The 24,730-nt window shown below is 45.6% G+C and overlaps 1 protein-coding gene across 1 annotated transcript in view; it reads left to right on the forward strand.

Moving 5' to 3' along the window:
• TTC17 (tetratricopeptide repeat domain 17) overlaps positions 1–24,730 on the forward strand; it is a 152,488-nt gene that overhangs the window by 46,488 nt on the left and 81,270 nt on the right. Inside the window, exons 15-16 of the mRNA XM_068261821.1 lie at positions 6,492–6,716; positions 22,286–22,472. Of these exons, the coding sequence (XP_068117922.1) occupies positions 6,492–6,716; positions 22,286–22,472 (412 nt within the window). The remainder of the gene's footprint in view (positions 1–6,491; positions 6,717–22,285; positions 22,473–24,730) is intronic.

Consider the following 24,730-nt stretch of genomic DNA (forward strand, 5'->3'; position numbering starts at 1 on the left):
GACCCCCTGAGCCCTCTGCTGCGCGCCATGTGACCCCCCCCTGAGCCCTCTGCTGCGCGCCATGTGACCCCCCTGAGCCCTCTGCTGCGCACCATGTGACCCCCCCTGAGCCCTCTGCTGCGCGCCATGTGACCCCCCCCTGAGCCCTCTGCTGCGCGCCATGTGACCCCCCCCCCCTGAGCCCTCTGCTTCGCGCCATGTGACCCCCCCTGAGCCCTCTGCTGCGCGCCATGTGACCCCCCCCCCCTGAGCCCTCTGCTGCGCGCCATGTGACCCCCCCCCCTGAGCCCTCTGCTGTGCGCCATGTGACCCCCCCTGAGCCCTCTGCTGCGCGCCATGTGACCCCCCCCCCCAAGCCCTCTGCTGCGCGCCCTGTGACCCCCCCTGAGCCCTCTGTTGCGCGCCATGTGACCCCCCCCCCCTGAGCCCTCTGCTGCGCGCCATGTGACCCCCCCCCCCCTGAGCCCTCTGCTGCGCGCCATGTGACCCCCTGAGCCCCTGCTGCGCGCCATGTGACCCCCTGAGCCCTCTGCTGCGCGCCATGTGACCCCCCCCTGAGCCCTCTGCTGCGCGCCATGTGACCCCCCTGAGCCCTCTGCTGCGCACCATGTGACCCCCCCTGAGCCCTCTGCTGCGCGCCATGTGACCCCCCCCTGAGCCCTCTGCTGCGCGCCATGTGACCCCCCCCCCCTGAGCCCTCTGCTTCGCGCCATGTGACCCCCCCTGAGCCCTCTGCTGCGCGCCATGTGACCCCCCCCCCTGAGCCCTCTGCTGCGCGCCATGTGACCCCCCCCCCCTGAGCCCTCTGCTGTGCGCCATGTGACCCCCCCTGAGCCCTCTGCTGCGCGCCATGTGACCCCCCCCCCCCCAAGCCCTCTGCTGCGCGCCCTGTGACCCCCCCTGAGCCCTCTGTTGCGCGCCATGTGACCCCCCCCCCCTGAGCCCTCTGCTGCGCGCCATGTGACCCCCCCCCCCTGAGCCCTCTGCTGCGCGCCATGTGACCCCCCCCCCCCTGAGCCCTCTGCTGCGCGCCATGTGACCCCCCCCCCCTGAGCCCTCTGCTGCGCTCCATGTGACCCCCTGAGCCCTCTGCTGCGCGCCATGTGACCCCCTGAGCCCTCTGCTGTGCGCCATGTGTCATGTGACCCCCAGAGCCCTCTGCTGCGCGCCATGTGACCCCCACAGCCCTCTGCTGCGCGCCATGTGACCCCCAGAGCCCTCTGCTGCGCGCCATGTGACCCCCAAGTATTAACATGTTAAGTCTTGTACACCCACGAGGCATGCCATCTGGCAGGCATTGGCAGATGAGCCGCTAACATGTTCAGTTCCTATGTGGGGGGACCTGATTGCGGGGAGGAGTTAGGGGCTGCAGTACACTCTGGCTTCTCGGCAGTGGCGGAATTTGCAGAGTTTCATCTAGCATGTGTATGGAGCTTAAAGAGAATCTGTATTGTTAAAATCGCTCAAAAGTAAACATACCAGTTAGTTAGGGGACATCTCCTATTACCCTCTGTCACAATTTCGCCGCTCCTCGCCGCATTAAAAGTGGTTAAAAACAGTTTTAAAAAGTTTGTTTGTAAACAAACAAAATGGCCACCAAAACAGGAAGTAGGTTGATGTACAGTATGTCCACACATAGAAAATACATCCATACATAAGCAGGCTGTATACAGCATTCCTTTTGAATCTCAAGAGATCATTTGTGTGTTTCTTTCCCCCATGCACTGAAGTTTCAGGCTGCTCTTTTCTTCCTGCAAACAGCTTTGCCCTTGTTTGTAATTCCTCAGTATGTGAAAGCCCAGCCAGCTCAGAGGATGATTTATCCAGCTGATTAGAGCAGCTTCTCTCTTCTCTCTTATCTAAATAACACACAGGCAGTGTGCATAGAGGGGCCAGAAAGGGTGAGTTCATAGCAGAACCACAACACTGAAGAACTTGGCAGCCTTCCAGACACAGGCAGACAAGTCTGACAGGGGAAAGATACATTGATTTATTACAGAGACTGTCATAGTAGAAAGTGCTGCAGTTAGCCAGAACACTTCAGAATAGCTTTTGGAACATTGTAGGATGATAAAAAACAGAATGCAATTTTTGTTACGGAGTCTCTTTAAAGAGACTGAGATGAGTCTTTGTGCTTTTTTTTTTTTTTTTTTACTTACCCGGGGCTTCCTCCAGCCCCATAAGCATGGCTGTGTCCCTCGCCGTCCTCCTACGAGGTCCCGTTCAGCCGCTGTCAACTCCTGGTACGCGGCTCAGTCAGACTCAGTCTGACTTAGTGACGTCAGCCGGGGCACAAGAACTCATCTGAGTCTCTTTAAAGGACAACTGTAGCAAGAGGTATATGGAGGCTGCCACATTTATTTCCATTTATCAATATCCGTTGCTTGGCTAGCCTACTGATCCTCTGCCTGTAATGCTTTTAGCCATAGACCCTGAACAAGCATGCAGCAGATATTGTCAGATCTGACAAGATTAGCTGCATGCTTGTTTCTGGTGCGATTCAGACAGATGGCTCAGCAGGGCTGCCAGGCAACTGGTACTGTTTAAAGGAAAGAAATATGGCGGCCTCCGTATTCTTTTTCCGTTGTCCTTTAACCTTCCTGGCGGTAAGCCCGAGCTGAGCTAGGGCTATGCCGCCGGAAGGCACCGCTCAGGCCCCGCTGGGCCGATTTGCATAATTTTTTTTTTGCTGCACGCAGCTAGCACTTTGCTAGCTGCGTGCAGTGCCCGATCGCCGCCGCTACCCGCCGATCCGCCGCTATCCGTCGCGCCGCAGCCGCCCCCCCCCCCAGACCCCGTGCGCTGCCTGGCCAATCAGTGCCAGGCAGCTCTATGGGGTGGATAGGAATCCCCTTTGACGTCACGACGTCGATGACGTCATCCCGCCCCGTCGCCATGGCGACGGGGGAAGCCCTCCAGGAGATCCCGTTCCCGTTCTCGCTACATGAAAAAAAAAAAAAATTTAAAAAAAAAAAAAGATTTGCTGCTCCCTGGCGATTTTTTTTTTTTTTTTTTTTTTTTTTTTTTTTTTTTTTTTTTTTTTAGCAAACCGCCAGGAGGGTTAAAGGACATCTGAGGTGAGAATAAACTGATTAAAAAAATAATTGTAGCTATCCTCCTCCTAAAAATTACCTTTTTTATTTTTTAGCTATCCCACAGTTTTATATTTAAATCTAGTTTGTTTTTACTGTTTCATTGTCTCTGCTTAATGACGGTTTTATTGAAGTATGCCAAAGCTCAAATATATGAATTAAGGTGCCCATACACTGAGCCGATTATCGGCCGATCGATCGAAATCGATTGATCGCAAATCGATTGACCAATCGATCGATTTGCGGCCGATTTCAATCGATCTGACATGCTGGAAAATCTAGGTCGATCTGTTGACATTGCTTATTATTTTGCATTGGACCTAATGGAAATCTGATGGCAAAAATATGCCATCAGATCGATTTTTCAATAGATTTCATACTGAAATCTATTGGAAATCTGTTCCTAGTAAAAAATGTTTCTAAACACATCAGATAGATCAGAGATCTATCTGCTGCTAATCTAACAAATGTATGGCCTGCTTTATTGACCCTTTTTATCTTCTGCTTTCAGAAGCCATTTACTGACAGTAAAGTGTTTTATGATGCAGCGGAAGCCCGACACACGGAAGTCTCCTTCTGGGGGCGGATTGGCTGGGTAGAGTAGGAGCGAGAGCAGTTGTCTCTAGCTCCTAATAGCAGGCTATTTCGGCGGGTCACGCGCTGAATAATGCACTCTTATATAGGGAAACATGAAAATAGTATAATCCCCGGCCGCACTGTAAAAAGGAATCCCCTCTCACATAATGAGTTGCCCCATTAGCCGTCGCCGTCAGCTTGTCAGGGGATCCATCTATAAGGTAAATTAAAAGGAAAATAAACACTGCACAGCAAAAAGATATGCTGTGTTCGCACTGACTGTTATTGCTACTTTGATTTATGCTACCGACAGAAATTTTAAGTTTGATAGAATTCCTTTAAGTTTTGTTTATTTATTTATTTTTTATTTTATTTTTTTAACCCCTTGAGGACTGCAGTGCTAACCCCCCCCCCCCTAGTGACCAGACCAGGCAATTTTAAGTAAACTGTGCCACTGCAGCTTTAAGGCTAAGCTGCAGGGCCGCACAACACAGCACAAAAGTGATTCCCCCACCCCTTTTCCCCCCACCAACAGAGCTCTCTGTTGGTGGGGGTCTGTTCGCCCCCAGATTGTGTGTTTTTTTTTTTTTTTTTTTTACAAATATTTTTGTTCCTGATTTTATAAAAAAAATGTTCCTTTAACAGATTCCCTCCCTCCCTCCCTCCTTCCCCACAGCCAGCCAATTGTGGCGATCGGCTGTCATAGGCTTCTGCCTATGAGAGCCGATCGCTCTCCAGTGTCCCAGGGGGACAGCCGTGTCACACCGGTCGCAGCGCTGTACACCTAAATAGACGGCGATCACGCTGTCTAACAGTCTCCCGAGCGGCAAAAGCCGCTCGGAGACTGAAGGCGGGGCGGAACTCCGCCCCCCAAGCAGGAGATGCGCGCGCATCCTGCGCGCGATCTCCTGTTTTAGCTGGCCCCAGGACTTTACGCCAATCGGCGTTAGGCGGTCCTAGGGCTGCCGCCGCGGCCACGCCCATCGGCGTGACGTGGTCGGCAAGAGGTTAAATATCTTTATTTCAACTTTTTTCAAAATATAAATTGCATACAAATACAGTAAAATCTAAAAAAATAGTCTCCAAATTTTTCTATACACAGTGATCTATCACTAGCTTACAATATAATGCTAGGTACACACCACACAACTCTCCGCCAGACTCTCTCCCAGACCCACCCGCCAGACAGATTTTTTCCATGCTGTAGGTAAATCTAACAGGAGAATCCAACAGAAAACTGAACGGCGTGCCCCAAGCACAACAGGTGTCCTTCCCTATAGATCTGTTTCATATTCTAATGTCATACCTTCCACCATGTATATTAATTTATAGCACTGTGTCTTTTATATGACCTTTCTCGTATCTTAAGTTCCTATACCCCCCACACACAAGTGCCAATTCCCACCATACAAGCCTCCATTTACTCCCCCCCCCCCCCCCCCCCAAGGGGCAGTCCGTCTCGTTCTTACTTTCTTACTTTAACTTCTGCTTATTTCCTAATTCCTGTCCATCAAAACCCCAGGGGTCTCATCTCATTCCGATTTCTTCCTCATTCTGTCGTATTCATCGGAGGCTTTGAATTCAAACCATTGCCTCCATCTTTCCTTATGTCTCCCATGTACAAAACTAGTTAATTCCTCCATCTTCCAGATTCTTTCCAGTTCCACAAACCATTCCCAGACACTTGGGCCTTGTCGATTTCCAGTGCCTTGCTATGAGGGTCCTTGCTGCATTAATCAAGAACCCCACCAAAGACCCCTCAAATTTCTTTGATGGCCACTCATTGCTATGTAGTAGAAAAAAGGCGGGGTCATCCGGGAGTTCCTATCCCGTTATTTGGAAAGTATAGTTTTTCACAGCCTCCTAGAACTCTCTTATTTCTTTGCACCCCCAAAAAATATGTAATATATCTCCCCTTTCCTTTTCACACCTCCAACACTGCGCTGAGGTACCTGGGAACATCCTACTCAGCCTCTCCGGGGTGAGGTACCATCTAGCAAATATCTTTTATCCTGCTTCCTGGCCCCTTGTAGATATAGATGACTTGCTTGCCATTTTAGTTATTTTCTTCCACTGTTCCTCAGTGAATGGTCTTTCCAGGTCCTTTTCCCAACCAGCCCGCACTGAGGCCGCAGGGTCTTCTGTCCCATTCAATAAGGCATATATCTTTGAAAGGGTCCTTCTTTGTTGGCCCCTTCCCCTACACATCTCTTCAAATAGGGTATTTTTCCTGCTTAGGGCCTCTTTAGTACCGCATCTTTTCAAAAAAGATTTAAATTGGATGTGGCTCCATTCATCTAGTGTTCTCCTCTCCCCCTTCCTTTCCAACTCCTGCAAGGGGACCCATTCTCCGTTACTCACTAGATCTCGGGCTATTTGTTCCTTTTCTCCCCTCCAATTGGGATAACTACTTGGGTGTATTCCTGGAGGAAAATTTTTATTTCCCAGTATTGGTATAACGGGCGTTGGCCAGGGGGAAATCTCTTCCTTTACCCTATATTTTTCAAAGGTCCCTACCGTATATATTTTATAATTTCTATTCCTTTGCCTTGTATATTCTTTTTATTTTAAGTTTTAATTAAATACCAAAAGTTTTCATACCTTGTCCAGGCCATTCACTGGCGCTTTTTGTCAGCAGAGAGATCCTTTTTCTTTCCTGTACTGCTTGAAATGGTGGATTGCTTAATGGGTATCAAGAGCCCTGAGACACAATACCATCCATGAGTTTAATTGAAAAACAGATTATTTAATCTTTATAATGCTTAAATATAATTTGCATGATAATTTGGTGTAGTGATGTAACAGGTCATGTCTGTTTTCCAGGAGGGGGCACCGGTATGGACCATCATGAATGATGCAGCGTTATACTGGAGGGCAGCTGGGAATTGTAGCCAGGCCTTGGCTTGCCTTCGCAGGGCACTAAGTGCGGCTCCAGCTCAGCAGCAGCATGTTCCTCTGGTCAATCTGGCCAATCTACTGATGCATCATGGGCTGTATATGGATGCCAGCCAATTACTGCTGCAAGCCATGCTCATAGAGCGCACTGAGGTGAGTGCACACTCTGTTCACTACAACGCAGATCATGTCAATGTTGTGTTTCCAGATTGCAAGCTCCTCCTTCCCCGCCACTCAGCTCTGCAGACTGTCGCCTGAAATGATCATGAGGAAGCTTTCAGGTGACGGGTAATACCCTCCAGCATGATCATAATGGAGTCTGTCCTGTCTGGAACACTGATCTCCATCTGTAGCACAATGGGGGTGGAGGGGAGGGGGCTGCCCTCAGGATAACTGGCTGTAGCTTTTTGACAATCGTATTTTGTATAAATAACAGTAATAGTTTGTTTTTAGTTTTACATTGGGGGGTGGGGGGGGGGGGGGGGGGGGGGGGTGAGACAGGAAAATAGAAAGTGACTTCAGACAATTTCTTAGTAGGACTAGTGCTGTATGTTCCTATGTTTATCTTATGATTTGGCCTTTCAGTTATCCTTTAACCCTGCTTCTGCTCTTTCTCCAGTAGAGATAATGTAGTACATAGCAATTAGCGTTGAGTTCAGTTCTCTGCTGTAACAGACTATTCATTGCTATGGCCAAGTTGGCCTCCCAAGCAGTACTTAAAGGATACCCGAAGTGACATGATAGACATGGGTATGTACAGTGCCCAGCACACAAATAACTATGCTGTGTTCCTTTTTTTTTTCTTTCTCTGCCTAAAAGAGTTTAACATCAGGTATGCAAGTGGCTGACTCAATCCTGACTCAGACAGGAAGTGACTACAGTGTGACCCTCACTGATAAGAAATTCCAACTATAAAACACTTTCCTAGCAGAACATGGCTTCTGAGTGCAAGAAAGAGTCAGGACTGAGTCAGCTACTTACATACCTGATGTTTAACTCTTTCAGGCAGAGAAAGAAAAAAAGGAACACCGCATAGTTATTTGTGTGCTAGGCACTGTACATACACGTCTATCTCATCATGTCACATGTCACTTCGGGTATCCTTTAACTCTAGAATGAGAATTGCCCATATTAATCTAGGTAGTTCAAAGAATGGAAAATGGTGGTAGCTGGACTTTCAGCACAAGGGGCCTCAATCTATTTACCAGGCAGTCCAGCAACATAAGGAACATATGCGCAACAGCTTAGCTTCTATGCAACAGAATCGTAATCCATTTATTTCCACAAGTACAATGGAGGTTGTACCCGGAGTTATTTTTGGCACATACGAAGTCGGTGGTGGTACAGTAACAAGATAAATACGAGCAGAAGCCGATCGGGTACAAAGGAATATACATCAGCAGTCATAGACAGATGGATAGAAACAGAGGTGCGAAGGACCAGAGGGGTAGTGCGAGCGCTATGTGAGCGGAGTAGCCACTCTGTCGGTGGCGCTCAACTGCCCTGCAGTGATTCAGGTCCCCTACAGAGTGTCCTTGAGAGGAAGAGTACAGAGACAGAGTCCTCGTATGGTGGCACTTTGCTACAGTGACTGTCCCTGACCAAGTGTAAGCAAGCGCTACCTCACTGTACACAATAATGGCTGAGCTGCAGTTTTCAGTGTATACTCAGGATCTGGTAGAGTATCCTTTAAAGGACCACTATGGCGAAAATCGAAAAATTTAAAATGCCATGTAAACACAATCAAATAAGAAGTACGTCTTCCAGAGTAAAATGAGCCATAAATTACTTTTCTCCTATGTTGCTGTCACTTACAGTAGGTTGTAGAAATCTGACGGAACAGACTGGTTTTGGAGTAGCCCATCTCCTTATGGGGGATTCCCAAGGGTTTCTTTATTTTCAAAAGCACTTAGCGAATGGTAGTTGTTCTGTTAAACTGACAAAGTGTGAAGCGAGCAGGGAGGCTGGCCAGCATCTTTCTATACATTATTTTCAGGTAGAGTCTTTATAAGGAATAAAGGCCATGTTAAGCATCCCCCTTGAAGAGATGGACTAGCCCAAAACCTGTCAGATTTCTACAACCTACTGTAAGGCCCCGTTCACACTTGCGTTTTGGCATGCAAACGGACCGGATCCGGATCGGATCAGGACCTGATCCGGATCGGAACCGTACGGTTCCTATCCGGATCCGATCCGGTCCGTTTCCATCAGGCATGCATCAGGCTGCCATCCGGATCCGTGTGGTAAAAACAGCGCAATATAATAAATTGTTCGGGTCAGCAGAAGGTGCACTTGTAGAATCAGGTCCTCCGCTGTTTAGGCCTCACCTCCACCTCCGACATACTGCCAAACCGCTCCAGCACGTAAGGTCACTGCTGCTCCACTGCTGCCCATGTGTCCCCATCCGAAATGGGCGCTAGAATACGCATAGGAAGTGGGGTAGAACGTCAGGTGTTTGTATCCTGTGTGTTCTGTGCTTTCCGTTCCCCATTGGTTTCTATTTCCGGATGGTGCAGTCAGGCTCCGGTCCGGGTGCGTGGGCCGGATGATCCGGACCCGAAAAATAGCGCATGTTGGAAAAGTGTCCGGAGTCCGGATCCGATCCGGCTCCGTTCTGTCCGGAACGTACGCGTGTGAACGTCCGCATAGACTTTGCATTGCTATGCGGAACGTACGTTCCGTTTGTACAGTATACGGTCCGGATCCGATTAGGCGAATCCGGACAGGGAACGCTAATGTGAACCGGGCCTAAGTGACAGCAACATAGGAGAAAAAATAATTTATGGCTCATTTTTCATCCGGAAGAAATGTACTTATTAGTATGTTGTTACATGTATTTTACATTTTATTTTTCACAATATTGGTCCCTAAATTGATGTCCTCATTTATTTACAAAAGTTAAGAGTGCATTACAAGATTGTTATAGAAAAAATGTTACGACGGGCAAATCAACATTATGAAGCAGAAGTATGAACTAAAAATCGTGAATAAAGGAGAAAAATAGTTTGTCGGTTTCAGTTTTTTGGATTACGGTCCTTTTAAAGAGACTCTGAAGCGAGAATAAATCTCGCTTCAGAGCTCATAGTTATCAGGGGCATGTGTGCCCCTGCTAAACCGCCGCAATAGCGCCGCTAAACGGGGGTCCCTTGACCCCCAAACCCCCCACTGCAACACTTGGTCGCTCCTGGAGGCAGGGCTAACGGCTGCAGCCATGCCTCTAGTCACGTCTATCAGCGGCGCATCGCCGCCTCTCCCCCGCCCCTCTCAGTGAAGGAAGACTGAGAGGGGCGGGGGAGAGGCGGAGATACGCGCTGACAGACGCGCGTGGGGCAGGGCTGCGGCGGTTAGCCCTGCCCCAACCAGGAAGCGCTCCCCCCGCATTACGGAGGAGATTTGGGGGATCAGGGACCCCCCGTTAAGCCGCGGGATAGCGGCGTTTTAGCAGGGGCACACATGCCCCTGCTATCTATAAGGTCTGAAGCGAGATTTATTCTCGCTTCAGACTCTCTTTAAGCAATTGGGAGTCCAGCATATTGGCTTCAATTCACAGAGTGATACCGAACGTATTACCGCTCATTTGATAATAATGCGAGTTCGATAATTCAAAAGCAGAATCGACATAAAACCATCGTACAAAGTAACGACCGTTCGGGGAATAAGTCGGTAAATGTGCAGTAGAAATGCGATATGGAATCGGTAATTTTGACAGAAATGCAATTCACAGAGGAAAAAGAGGGGTTTTTATGCGGTATTTTAAGAGCAATTTATCACCTACAGTTGTGTTCAAAATTATTCAACCTCCACTGAAATGGAGTGTTTTGGCCAGTTTGACATTGATTTTGATCATTTCAGTCATCTTGTTTACAATTAAATCACAGAGGCACTTGTAAGTCAGACAAATAAAACATAACATTTATAATGAAATAACCACAAATGTCTTTTCTGTGCTCACATCAGTATCAGTTTTATTCAACCCCCAAGTGACATTCATTCTTAGTACTTAGTACATCATCCTTTTCCAGTTATAACCACTTTTAAACGTGAAGCAGAGCTTGACACAAGTGTCTTGCAGAGAATTCATGGTACCTTGCACACGCTGAAGTTTCCCTGTACCTGCAGAAGCAAAACAGCCCCAAACCATGATTGACCCCCCCCCCCCCCCCACACACACACACACACACAGTAGGCAAGGTTTTCTTTTCTTCATAGGCCTTGTTATTCCTCCTCCAAACATAGCATTGATCCATGGGCCCAAACAGTTCTAACTTTGTTTCATCAGTCCACAGAACACTATCCCAAAACTTTTGTGCTTTGTCCACATGACTTTTGGCATACTGCAGTCAACTCTTCTTATTCTTTGGAGACAGCAAGGAGGTGTGCCTGGGAGTTCTGCCATGGAGGCCTTCATTACGCAGTGTGTGCCTTATTGTTTGAGCTGAAACTTCAGTACCCCCATCTGACAAATCTTTTTTCAGTTCCTCAGCCGTCACACTGGGATTTTTCTCCACTTTGCGCTTTAGGTAGCGCACAGCAGTCGAAATCAGCATCTTCTTTCTGCCACGACCAGGTAGCATTTCAACAGTGCCCTTTGCCTTGAATTTGCGAATAATGCTTTCTATGGTGTCTCTTTGTATGTTTAACAGCTTTGCAATCTTTTCATAGCAATTGCCCTTCCTGTGAAGAGAGATCACCTCTTCTCTTGTCTTTCTGGACCATTCTCTTGTCTTCACCATGTTTGTAAACACACCAGTAAATGTCTAGAAGGAGCGGAGTATCACAGTCATTTTAAATCTGCCTAATTGGTGCTTATTATGCTTGATTGCTGCTTGTTAACATCCACAGGTGTTTTCAATACCTGATCGAAAACCCTTGAATGAACCTCTGTTCTTAAAGAGAATCTGTATTGTTAAAATCGCACAAAAGTAAACACACCAGTGTGTTCGGGGACTTCTCCCATTCCCCTCTGTCACAATTTCACCGCTCCCCGCCGCATTAAAAGTAGTCAAAAACAGTTTTAAAATGTTTGTTTGGAAACAAACAAAATGGCCACCAAAACAGGAAGTAGGTTGATGTACAGTATGTCCACACATAGAAAATACATCCATACACAAGCAGGCTGTATACACCCTTCCTTTTGTATCTCAAGAGATCACTTGTGTGTTTACCTTCTGTCCCCTGCAGCTGAGCTCTCATGCACTGAATACTAGTGACAGGCTGTGAGGCTGATCCTTTCTTCCTGTCTGTAAATCCTCTGTATGTGTCAGCCCAGCTCCTTTCACAGCCTATAACAGAGGAGGATATTTATCCAGCTCTCTTCTATCACTGATAAGATAGCAGAGAAGCTGCTGGCTTATGTAAATAACACACTCACTGGAGTGTGCATAGAGTGGCCTGGAAAGTGGTGTGCATAAACAGACCAGCACGGAAGAGTTGGCAGCCTTCCAGACACAGGGCGACAAGTCTGACAGGGGAAAGATACATTGATTTATTACATAGACCGTGATAGTAGAAAGTGCTGCAGTAAGCCAGAACACATTAGAACAGGTTTAGGAACTTGTAGGATGGTAGAAAAAACATTGTAATTTTTGTTACGGAGTCTCTTTAAGAGTGGTAGTCTTTAAGGGGTTGAATAATTGTGTCAATAAAGAAATAAAAAAAAAACATTTAATACTGTATTACAAAAACAATTAATGTCATTTTAGTTGCATTTGGTTCTTTAAAAAGTCCTTGTAAGATTTCATTGTGAACACAATTAAAAAATGTACACTAAATTCCCTAAAACCCTTTACAGCATTGGGGGTTGAATAATTTTGAACACAACTGTATATGTAGCTGGCGTTTTCATTCTCGCACAGCTGCAAGATGCATTTGCACTTTATTTAAAGGGTATAGTTCAGTTGCCCCAAAAAAGATGCGCAGTACACTCCATACCACGAGCAAGTGATTGACAGCTGCACTCGCGCAGCCACAGTATAGAGGACGACCTGGTGAGGTTGGCCTCTGCACCGCCGGGGAACGGGAGCTAGCGGCTGAGAGCGGAGCTGTTGTAAGGGATATAGGGGCTGGAGGAAGCCCCAGGTAAGTAGTTGTCATTTATTTGGGCGGCTTGGACATTCCCCTTAACCTCCCTGGCGGTACGCAGTTTCATAGGCTGCGTCCACGGGAGGATTTTTTTTATTTTATAAAATGTAATTTAAATGCTTTAGCTAGCACTTCGCTAGCCGCACCTCTCTGATTCTCTCCCCCCCCCCCCCCCCCCCCGATCGCTGCCGGCAATGTTTACCCCTCCGCGATCCCGCGAGAGCCGCAGCTTCACCAATCAACTTCACTCGTCTATGGCGACGATTGGACATGACGTCATGCGCAGTCCTGATCCTCCCCATAGCGAAGCCTGGAGCTGATTGGCAGGTTGTGCCATCGCAGGATCCCTGGGGGGTACGTATAATGGCGGTGATCGGGGGGGATCGGAGCGGAGGAACTTTGAGGGCATGGTAGCTTAAGTGCTAGCTTACCATATAATACACATTTTATTAAAAGAAAATCCTCCGGGGGCCTCTCTGGCGGCTAGCCCGAACGTAGGTCAGGATTACCGCCAGGGAGGTTAATTGAGTTCTCCACACACACACCTTCTTTCTACACGTGTCTGCCTGCTCCACCCACAGCACCAAAACCATACCTCCCAACTTTTTGAGATAAGAATGAGGGGCACTTAAGCCACACCCCTAATCACACCCCCGACGCACCCCTAGTCATGCATACCATAAAGATAGCAGTAGGGTACAGCATGTATGATCTTCGTGTCACTGCCCTGAAGGGTGGCTTCAAAACGTCAAATTATCGATTAATATCAGAAACAAAATGTATAAATTGATTCAAAGCGGTGGACAAAGGCTTGAATAAGGACGAAAACGTTTTATATTGGTATGAGGCTGAGGATATTTAATGCCAAAAACTCTTTCTCAGCCTATATAGCTAAACTTGTGAACTCAGAATATTTTGTGACAATCCAACTCCCAGGTCTGTGAGCATGGTGTAAACAAGGATTCTTATCTCAGCTTACCAACCTCCCACCACATTTAGATGTTCTGTTTCACTTAATGACATGTATTTATGCTTGAAAAAAATCTATGTACCCCCTTTTGATGTTGCATGTATAAAGCTGTCTGTACCATCAGCCTGCAAGCAAACAGGATTTAAGCCCGAAGAAGGCTGCAAGGCCGAAAGCTTGCTTATTCTTATTCTTTTTACCAATAAATGGTATCATCCTGATGTAAAACTTCTTGCTTATACCATAAAGATGTCATAAGAAAAATGTTTTATAATTCAAACCACGCCGGTCCTTTCTATCCTGGTGCATATTCCTTCATATTAACATTTGACAATAAGGGCCTTTTTCCACTAGCCTGCGATTTGCGATTTGCTGCTGATCGCAAATCGCAAGGTACATTAAACTAATGGAAACTGCAGCAGCAATTTCCATTAGTGCGATCCGATTGCGATGCAATTTTGGTCAAAGCGCAATCGTCGTCCTGCCGCGTTTTGTATGCGATTGAGCTGGACTATAATGAGTATAGTAGCTCAATCGCAATCGCATGGTGGAAATTGAAACGCGATTGCGATCGCGATCGGAATCGCGATCGCAATCGCATTTCATAGTGGAAAAGAGCCATAAGAAATGTATCAATTTAAAGGATGGGAGAACCGTTTAGAGTCAAACACATTTTTCAGTAGATAAAATACATATATTTACATAGGTATGTGCATGAGTCCTGAAAGAGGGACAAATGAGGAAAGAGTGACGGAGGGACTGGGCTCCCAAAGAGTCCCTCCAAAAGACAGTTGGGAGCTATGCCAAAACTGGGTCACATGCTGCTAATACCCTTCTCCTCCTACCCACAATTCGCTGCCCTCCTGTGTCTCAAGCAGAAGAATGACCATAATACTAAAAATTGATTACCGCATAACTAACGACCATTTTACAAACTTTTTTTTGAACACACTCTGCATCAATAACTATCAATTTACACCTCCTACCGAATACTCCTCGAGGCCAGTAAAATAATGGTGAATTGCTCTAAAAATTCTGCATTCGGTAAAATACTGATACTTTTTTCTACAACCGAACTTCCTTCTGTGAATTAAAGCCAATATGTTCTTCCTATGGACTCCTTCAAATGTTTCTGTATTGATGGAGAATGGAAGACAAAAGTATGTGCCCATTGTCTCTTCTTTTTAAACACCTGGGCTTGAATGCAAGGAGAGCTGCTGGTTGGATCTACGTACATTTGGAAGGAGAAGACCCTGTTATGGATTAACAGGTCCATCTCGCGCCTGGCTCGCAAAGCACAATATGTTTGTAGATTCATAATCTGCTCATTTTGTCCTAACCAAGGAAACCAAATGTGTCTATTTTAGTGTGTTTTATCATATAGACCTTAACGTTGGTTATGACCAAAATGACCACATTTTTTTGGTAAAATTACCAAAATATGAATTGAAGTCTATGTACAGTGGGATGCGAAAGTTTGGGCAACCTTGTTAATTGTCATGATTTTCCTGTATAAATCGTTAGTTGTTACGATAAAAAATGTCAGATAAATATATCATATAGGAGAGACACAGTAATATTTGAGAAGTGAAATTAAGTTCATTGGATTTACAGAAAGTGTGCAATAATTGTTTAAATAATAAGCAGATGCATACATTTGGGCACTGTTATTTTATTGATTCCAAAACCTTTAGAACGAATTATTGGAGCTCGAATTGGCTTGGTAAGCTTAGTGACCCCTGACCTACATACACAGGTGAATCCAATTATGAGACAGAGTATTTCAGGGGGTCAATTGTAAGTTTCCCTCTTTTAAAAAAAATGTTCTCTGAAGAGTAGCAACATGGGGGGTCTCAAAACCACTATCAAATGACCTGAAGACAAAGATTGTTCACCATCATCAATTAGGGCAAGGATACGGAAAGCTGTCTCAAAGATTTCAACTATCTGTTTCCATAGTTAGGAACATATTGAGGAAATGGAAAACCACAGGCTCAGTCCAAGTCGAGGCTCGAATGGGCAGACCAAGAAAAATCTCGTATAGACAGAAACGACGAATGGTGAGAACAGTCAGTCAACCCAAAGACCAGCACCAAAGACCTACAACATCTTGCTGCAGATGGAGTCACTGTGCATCAATCAATCATTCAACGCACTTTACACAAGGAGATGCTGTATGTGAGAGTGATGCAGAGGAAGCCTTTTCTCCGCCCACAGCACAAACAGAGCCACTTGAGCTATGCTAAAGCACATTTGGAAACGCCAGTTTCATTTTGGAATAAGGTGCTGTGGACTGATGAAACTAAAATTGAGTTATTTTGGTGTAACAAGGGGCGTTCTGCATGGAGCAAATACAACACAGCATTCCAAGAAAAACACCTGCTATCTACAGTAAAATATGGTGGTTCCATCATACCGTGGAGCTGTGTGGCCAGTGCACGGACTGGGAATTTTGTCAAAGTTGAGGGATGCATAGATTCCACTCAGTATCAGCAGTTTCTGGAGCCCAATGTCCAGGAATCTGTGACAAAGCTGAAGCTGTACCGGGGCTGGATCTTTCAACAAGACAGCGACCCTAAACACTGTTCAAAATTCACTAAGGCTTTCATGCAGAGGAACAAGTACAACGTTCTGGAATCGCCATCTCAGTCCCCAGACCCGAATATAATTGAAAATCTGTGGTGTGAGTTAGAGAGCTGTCCATGCTCAGAAGCCATCAAACCTGAATGAACTAGAGATGTTTTGTAAAGAGGAATGGTCCAAAATACCTTAAACCAGAATCCAGACTCTCATTGGAACCTACAGAAAGCGTTTAGAGGCTGTAATTTCTGCAAAAGGAGGATCTACTAAATATTGATTTCACTTCTTTTTTGTGGTGCCCAAATTTATGCACCTACCTTATTTTGTTTAAACCATTATTGCACACTTTCTGTAAATCCAATAAACTTTTCCCTTCGCAAATATCACTGTGTGGGTCTTCTATATGATAAATTTCACTGACATTTTTTATCATAACAACCAATCATTTATACAGGAAAATCATGACAATAAACAAGGTTGCACAAACATTTGTGTGCCACTGTAGTTGGAGGTATAGGAAGCTTGTAGCTATATGTTCCCTGGCACAGAGGCGGACTCTGAGAGCTGGGAGCAGAAGAGCTCCTAAGAGATGTCCTGGTGAGCAAATCCTTCTAAGGTCTAGTTCACACTTGGAGATTCTTCAGCGCTTTGTTGATCGCTGGCGACCAGCAAAGCGCTGCTACTGATGTATCCCTATGGATACATTCACACTGCAGCGTTTGTGATTTCGATCAAATGCATTTTGGGGTGATTGTGCTGTTATTCTGGTTTTGTTGAACGGGAATCACAAGCGCAAATCACGCTGAATTGCAAGATTTTAGCCGCACATTGCGATCGTGGAGCTGAACACGATTGTGGTCTAGCTGAGCGCCAAGTGTGAACTAGCCCTGAAGCTTGTGTCACTGACGTGTGAACTATTTTACAATTGCCCATTGCTCTGTGCGGGGGAAGCCAGCAGGGCTGTGGAGTCAGTACAAAAATCTTCTGACTCCGACTCCTCAGTTTATGAAACTCCGACTCCAACTCAGACTCCGGGTGCCCAAAATTGCCCCGACTCCTCGACTCCGACTCCACAGCCCTGGTCAAGCCAGATCATGGCCTTACGGAGGCTTAACTAGGGAACAGACAGTTTTTGCACCCCCCTCTGGGCAAAATGGATGTAGTCATGCAGCAGAATGTGGGTGTGGTCATGGGTGGAGCCAAACATACAAATGGTTTTTAGATAGCAGATGTACCCCATTCCCCCTCTATAGATAGCCAGATGTGCCCACCATCTCCTCAGTTAGATTCACCTCTCTTCATATGTTGGAGCTGGTCACACACGCCGGTGTGCAGTTGATCTGTGGGATCTATTGCAGTAAGCGTGCCGCACTTCTGTGCAGTCTGCAATAAGAAAGAAGCTCCACTCCTCCCATGATGTTTACGTTTGCATTTAGCCATGTCCATCATCGGAAGACTGTTTGTTTCTAGTAATTGTCTATTTTCCTACACTCTTATGTAGGGATAGCCAATAAGATGCAAATAATTTAGAATTGATGCAGGATTATGCAAATTTTTGCAGCTTGAAAATGGACCAATTGAATTTTACCTCAGCAGGATTAGATTGGTTCATGTTGATAGTAGTAAAAATGTTTCTGTACCGTGTTAGCCAAACAATATATTTAGGTAGAAATAAAAAGGCTTATAAAAGTAATACCTTTTAATGGCTAAAATAATTTTAATGGCTTTTAAATTTATGAGGGTAAAATGGTCACACAAGTGGGCCAACACTTCTGTGAACCAGGACACAGCATGCAAGATCTCAAAGTACTTATTCTTAACCCATTCGCGTTCCGTCGTTTTCACGTGAGAAATGTTCACCTCCCATTCATTAGTCTATAACTTTATCACTACTTATCACAATGAACTGATCTATATCTTGTTTTTTCCGCCACCAATTAGGCTTTCTTTGTGGGGTACATTTTGCTAAGAGCCACTTTACTGTAAATGCATTTTAACAGGAAGAATAAGAAAAAAATGGAAAAATTCATTATTTCTCAGTTTTCAGCCAATATAGTTTTAAAATAATACATGCCTCCATAATTAAAACTCACGTATTGTATTTGCCCATATGTCCCGGTTATTACACCGTTAAAATTATGTCCCTATCACAATGTATGGCGACAATATTTTATTTGGAAATAAAGGTGCATTTTTTCCATTTTGCATCTATCACTATTTACAAGTTTAAAATTAAAAAAATATAGAAATATTTCATCTTTACATTGATATTTAAAAAGTTTAGACCCTTAGGTAAATATTTACATTTTTTTTTTTTTTTATTGTAATGTATTTTTTTTTTTTTTTTTTATAGTAAACAATTTATTTGGGTAGTTTTGGGAGGGTGGGAGGTAAACAATAGATTTATAATGTAAATGTGTGTTCATTTTTATTTTTTTTTCCTTTCAGTTGTAGTATTACTTTTTGGCCACAAGATGGCAGCCATGAGTTTGTTTACATGTCACTCTAAGCGTAGAGTGACGCATCGGGGAGGGAACAGCCAGAAAAAGCACAGCTTCCGAGAGAAGCTGTCGCTTTTTCAGCGGGGGAGAGGAATTAGTGATCGGGCACCATAGCCCGATACATTGATTCCGTGGCTACCGAATCCGCGGCAGGGAGTGCGCGTGCACGCGCGCGATCGGCCGCGGGAGCGCGCATGGTTCCTGGACGTAGTTTCTACGTCCAGGAACCAAAATAGGTTAAGGGTAACTTCAAAAATTACCAAGCAAGAAAGATTTCTGAGTACAAATTTATGAAAATGTTCAAGAAATTAAGAAAGGTTAAATTGTGGAATGGGATTCATGACTCCTTATGTAACATGATTGACTTGGCTTCATGATCTTCAGAAACCTGCTAGATTTCATGTTTGCTTGCATGAGCTCACTGGCTCCAGCCTGCTAATAACCTGACATCTAACTGCGAAACAGTAACCAGCACAACTGCCATCTTCATGTTTGCCATTTACCTGCGTCAGTGTTTTACTTCAGCTAACATCTGGAAATATGCCTGAAGAAGGGGACTAGATCCCAGAAAGCTTGCATTATTTAACTCTATCAGTTAGCCATTAAAAGGCATTACTTTTACAAGACTTTGTTTTCTACCTACATATATTCGTTCATGTTCAAACTGGATACATTTGTATACAAAATGTGCATAATCCTGCATCAATGCAAAACTATGTGCATCTTGTTGACCATCCCTACTCTAAGGGCCTGTACACACTGGCTGCATTGAACTGCATTTTTACAATCGCATGCGTTTTTTAAATCGCAAGAGGTGCAATACACAGTGGTGCAATGCGTTTTCAGAAGAATGCAATCGCAGTGACTACTGAGCATTTTAAGCGTCTGTTTTTGAAGAGCAGGAAAACCGCAATGCATGCAATTTTCATTGTGTCTTTTAGGTTAACAATCAGGAAACCAGGAAAAGATGGCCTCAGCAAAATCGCAAACGCATCACAAACTCACACAAATCACAAGTGGAATTTTGATTAACTACTTTCAGACCTTGATGATTGAAATCTACACCCTGTTTTGATGGCTATCTGGCTGCCAGGGCGTAGATTTCAATCAGCCGTCGCTGCGCGCATCCGCAGGTTTCATCGTTCTCGCTGATGAATCCCTGCAGTCTCTCGCCGCAGCTCACTTGCTCTGCCTGTCTCTATGACTACAGAGAACTGTGAGCCGGTCAGGAGCCGTTTTAATTGGCTCCTGGCTCTGTCTTTCAATGTAAGCAACTCCCATTGGCTTGCAATGAAATACAGGATCAGGAGCCAATGAAAGCGGCTCCTGTCTGGCTCACAGGAACTCTGCCGTCATAGAGACGGCAGAGTGGGTGGCCCAGCTTCCCCACGTGCGGCGATCCGTCGTTATCCGTTGGTGGTCGCGGTTTCTGGTACCAGCGGTCTCTGCTCCTTAAGGGGCCAGAAACCGCTGGTACTTCAAGGAGTTATCAGGCTAAAATAGTGAAAATTAGCTTTACTCACCTGGGGCTTTCTCCAGCCCCTTGCAGCCGGCTGTCCCACGCTGACAGCTCCCCTCCCTGCCGCTGTACTGGTCTCCGTTCTTGGTATTCAGGCCGACCGCCGGGTTGGCCTTACTGCGGCTGCGCGAATGATTGAGAGGGAGCGGAGCGGTCAGCGTGGGACAGTCCGCTGCAAGGGGCTGGAGAAAGCCCCAGGTGGTGAGTAAAGCTCATTTTTACTGTTTTAGCCTGATAACTCCTTTAACCTACTTGGCGGCATGGACGAGCTCGTCCATTGCCGCCGAGGCTGATATCTCTGGCCCTGCTCGGCCGATCTGCATGAAATAAACTGCGCCACACGCAGCTAGCACTTTGCTAGCTGCGTGTGGTCTTCGATCGCTGCCGCTCAGCGGTGGTCCGCTGCTTGCGCTACCTGGACCAATCACTTTCGGCAAGCGCAAAGGGCTGGATCGGAGGCGACTGCCGTCAGGACGTCGGCTGACCGGATCGGGTAAGCTTAACAAGAAATCCCGCTCTCTGCGGGATTTCTTGTTACTTGTGATCGCCAAGAGCGATCAGAAGGGCGCACCATGTGCGCCCTCTAGTGGGCTTTTATGCTGCCAACTAAAAGTTGGCAGCATGAAAAAAAAAAAATTACGAAAAAAAAACCCCTGCCGCTGCCACCCTGGCAATTTAAATAGAACGCCAGGGTGATTAAGTGGTTAAAAAAACGCAATTGCATTGCACTGCCTTTGCAATTGCGGTGGCAATTTTCTGTGTGTACAGGCAGTTGTCTAGCTATGAGCCATGGAAGAATTCGCCTGCTAAAGATGATCCCCACACTATCTGGGAATACAGAATGTTTCTTCACACCCTTGTATAAATTGAATATAAAGTATTTCACCCCTATCATGACCTCTTCAAAAAAGAAAAATCATAAAGAATAAAGACTAGTAGTGCAATATATCTGATATATTCACGTACAGGCATTATTCCCTGCACTATGCTATAAAGACAGCCACTAATGGCACAACTTTAAAGAATTGTTCCAATGATCAGAGAATTGTGATCGGATTGACCGAAAAACTGTCAGGGCTGGTGCACACCAGAGCGGATCTGGAGCGTTTTTTGAAACGCTTGCAGGGGTAAAACCGCAAGACTAATGAAAGTGAATGGGCTGGTGCACACCAGAGCAGCTCGTTTTTTTTTTTCACAAACGCAAACTTGGGGGCTGCAGCATTTTTTTGATTTGAGGCGTTTCTACCTCAATGTTAAAGTATAGGAAAGTGGAAAACCGCTCTGAAAAACGCTAGATCAGAGCGATTTTCCAGGCGTTTTTTGTTACAGAAGCTGTTCAGTAACAGCTTTACTGTAACAATATTTGTAATCTGCTACCCAAAAAGGCTCCAAAAAATGCTAGGCATGTTTACAAAACATGCCTAGAATCGCTCTGAAATCTGCTTCAAAAATCTCTAGCGTTTTTCAGAACTGCTAGAGGTTTTTGGTGTGCACTGGGCCTTAATGTTCCCAAATAGGCATGGGCTTTCGAGTCAGTCTTCGTAATTCAAATGAAGTCTAATGACTTCAGGTGTGACCGCAGGAAAGGGGGGGGGGGGTTATCTTACCCAGAAGTCTTCGGGGACGTCTGCGTTCCACTAAAAGTCATAGACTTAATAAAAGCAGCGTTGTATGACTCACTACCGTGCTTCTTTTTTCAAGCCGGAAGGAGGAAGCGCGGAAGTGAATGGTGGAACGTGGCTTTCATTATGCCTATGAGGCATAATGGAATGCAGATGTCCCCCAAAGACTTCTAGGTAAGTTAGCCCCCCCCCCCCTTTCCCGTGGTCACACCAGAAGTCATTTGACTTCATTTGAATTCCGAGGATGGCGAGGGAAGCCTTGGCTCTCATGGAGCTGGAGGAAGTCCCAGGTAAGTATAAATAATGGCCAGTGTACCATTTCTGGTACACTTTAAGCCTCCTTTTTCCATCCACCCCTGCAGAGGAAGAGGGGAGGGGGGTTGGCTCAGTCCAGTGTCATTCATGTCTGTCTGCATGTAGTATCTCCTAGTAATTTGTCCTCTCTTCTGTAGCCTTTAATGCTCCTGAGCCTGGGGAACGCGTACCTGTCTGTGAGGAACGTGACTGGCGCGCTGCAAGTCTTCCGCGAGGCACTGGATCTGCACAAGCCATGCCCAGACTGTGAGGACAACTTACAGATGATCCGATGCCTCCAGCTGTATCCGTTCCTGTACAACACCAGCACCTCCGTGTGCCGCGGTAAGCTCGCCGCCCCGCCTCTCCAACCTCACTACTGCTAAACTGCTCCTGACATACGCTGCTCTCTGTTTTATGGTTGGAAGACCATACTGTAGAATTTGAATAAAGGTTTTTATTTTCTGAAGTAATTCCTGTTTTATGGCTCTATCAGGCAGTCCCTTCTCTTTGGCCGCTTGTTTTGCTTTTTCATTCTGGAGTTTTCAGAACTTAAAGTATACCTGAGGCGACATGTTACATGAGATAAATGTGTATGTACAGTGCAAAACATATTAATATCAACAGACACAATTGTTCACTCCCAGCTCCACCAATTTCCTACCTTTTATCTGTTCAGCAGGCACCTGTCAGCCAATCAAGTGCACAGTTATAAACCCTTTGTCTGCCGTACCAAATCTAGCAGGAATCACATAAATTAGGCAGCATTCAGGTGGGAGACTTCGGTCGGACGTTATCATAGATTGTCACTAGCAGGACCGCCCCGTGCAGGCATCCCTCCCACAGGAGTCCCTCCCTAACCACTCACCTGTCACCCGCATCCTGGAAGCTGCAAAACGATAATTTAAAACCACAAACACTGGTTCACACAGCTGGGGGCCCCAGACTCTCTCAATGGCCCGGGGCCCCCAAACCATCAAGTGATACCTAGAGGTAAGTGTGGGTGGGCCCTGGACCTCTCAACACCAGGGAATTCATCCCCACTGCCTCTATACTGAATGCAATACACGCAGTGAGAGAGTCCGGGCCCCCAGCTGTCATGTGAACCAGTGTTTGTGGTTTCAAAACAAATTAATAACCTAATTTGAGGTGATTCTTGGTGGTGGTAGAACTTCCAACTGCCAAGATTCTGCAATGAGAGACCAGGAGCCCAGTGGTGCAGTATCGTTAGGATATATGGTTGAGGATAGTGTGGTGATTTATACTCACAAGGGTGGGTGGCACTCCTGCAACCACCGCAGAGCCTACAGAAAATTGGCCGTTCCTGCTCGGTATCCCAGGTCTGCTGTGCAGGTGCTGGTCTATTGCTCTCTTTGGGTTATTGTGACACGAGGTGTCCAATACTTAACCCCAAAGGGTAGAACTAATGCTAAAAAGAACTATAGGAGGCTCCCAATGATATATTCTAATCTCTAAATTATACTGTATCGGGGTAGATAAATCTTACCTCCATAAAAGAACAAACCATATGGGTAGATATAACGTTTTCATGATGCACAATAAGACAGCACATTTCACGGGTGCTGGCCCGCCTCCTCAGGTCAATAACAAGTGCCTACGTTTGCAGCTGTCACGGGAGAGAGGCACCTACACCCGACTGCTGCAAACTTACTTATGATTGACCTCCCATAGTTCATTTTATATGAATAACCAGGCAGTTTGTCTTTTTTTTTTTTTTTTTGTATTTTTGCTGCCTGAAAGAGTTAATTTTCAGTCATGTGAGTTACAACTTCTGTCTTGTCAGGAATATAGTAGACTTCACTGATAAGCAAATTACAGCCATAAGGGCTCGTTCACAGTGGAGCTGGTTTTGTCCTTTTTTTTACGCACGGGCGATTTTTAAAATCGCCTCCCAAACGCTTGTGCAATGAATGTCTATGAGAAGGTTCATATCAGCGCGGGTCGTGCGCTGTTTGTTCAGTAAAGCGGTGCGTGGACCTTTTTTGAGGCAACTCCACCTCAATGGAAGGTATAGGAGAAACGCAAAATCGATTTGTGCAGCAATTACATTTGCATTTTTAAGAATAAATGGTATTCTTTTCCGATTCAAAGAGTTCACTAACTAACGTCAGGAAGTGAAAAACCACAATCGCTCGGCAAAACTGCTTAGAAAAGTGTTTTTTAAAAAAAAAAAAAAAAACGCAGCGTGCAGGTAATTGCTGGGAATCGCAAAAAAGGCCACAAAACCTGCCCAACGCGGACAGACATGCAAATGGAATGCAATGTGAATGAGGCCTCAAAGTTTCCCTGACAGAATACAACTTATGAGGGCAGGGTTAAGATAAAAGGGTCAATATACATGTATTTTAACTCTGGGGCACTTAATAGACTGCCACTGAGCAGAGACAATAAAACAGACAATCTTCTTTGTAAATGTTTAAATAGAAAATAAAACCATGGGACATGTGTAAAAAAAAAATAAATAAAAAAAAAATAATAATTTTAAGGAGCAGTAGAGTAAGTACAATTTGATTATTTCATCAGTTTTTCACCTTGGTGTACCTTAGATGAAAGCCACCTTCTGTACCATACTTACCTGGGGC

The sequence above is a fragment of the Hyperolius riggenbachi genome, chromosome 11, assembly GCF_040937935.1.
Source record: "Hyperolius riggenbachi isolate aHypRig1 chromosome 11, aHypRig1.pri, whole genome shotgun sequence".
NCBI classification, from domain to species: Eukaryota; Metazoa; Chordata; class Amphibia; order Anura; family Hyperoliidae; genus Hyperolius; species Hyperolius riggenbachi.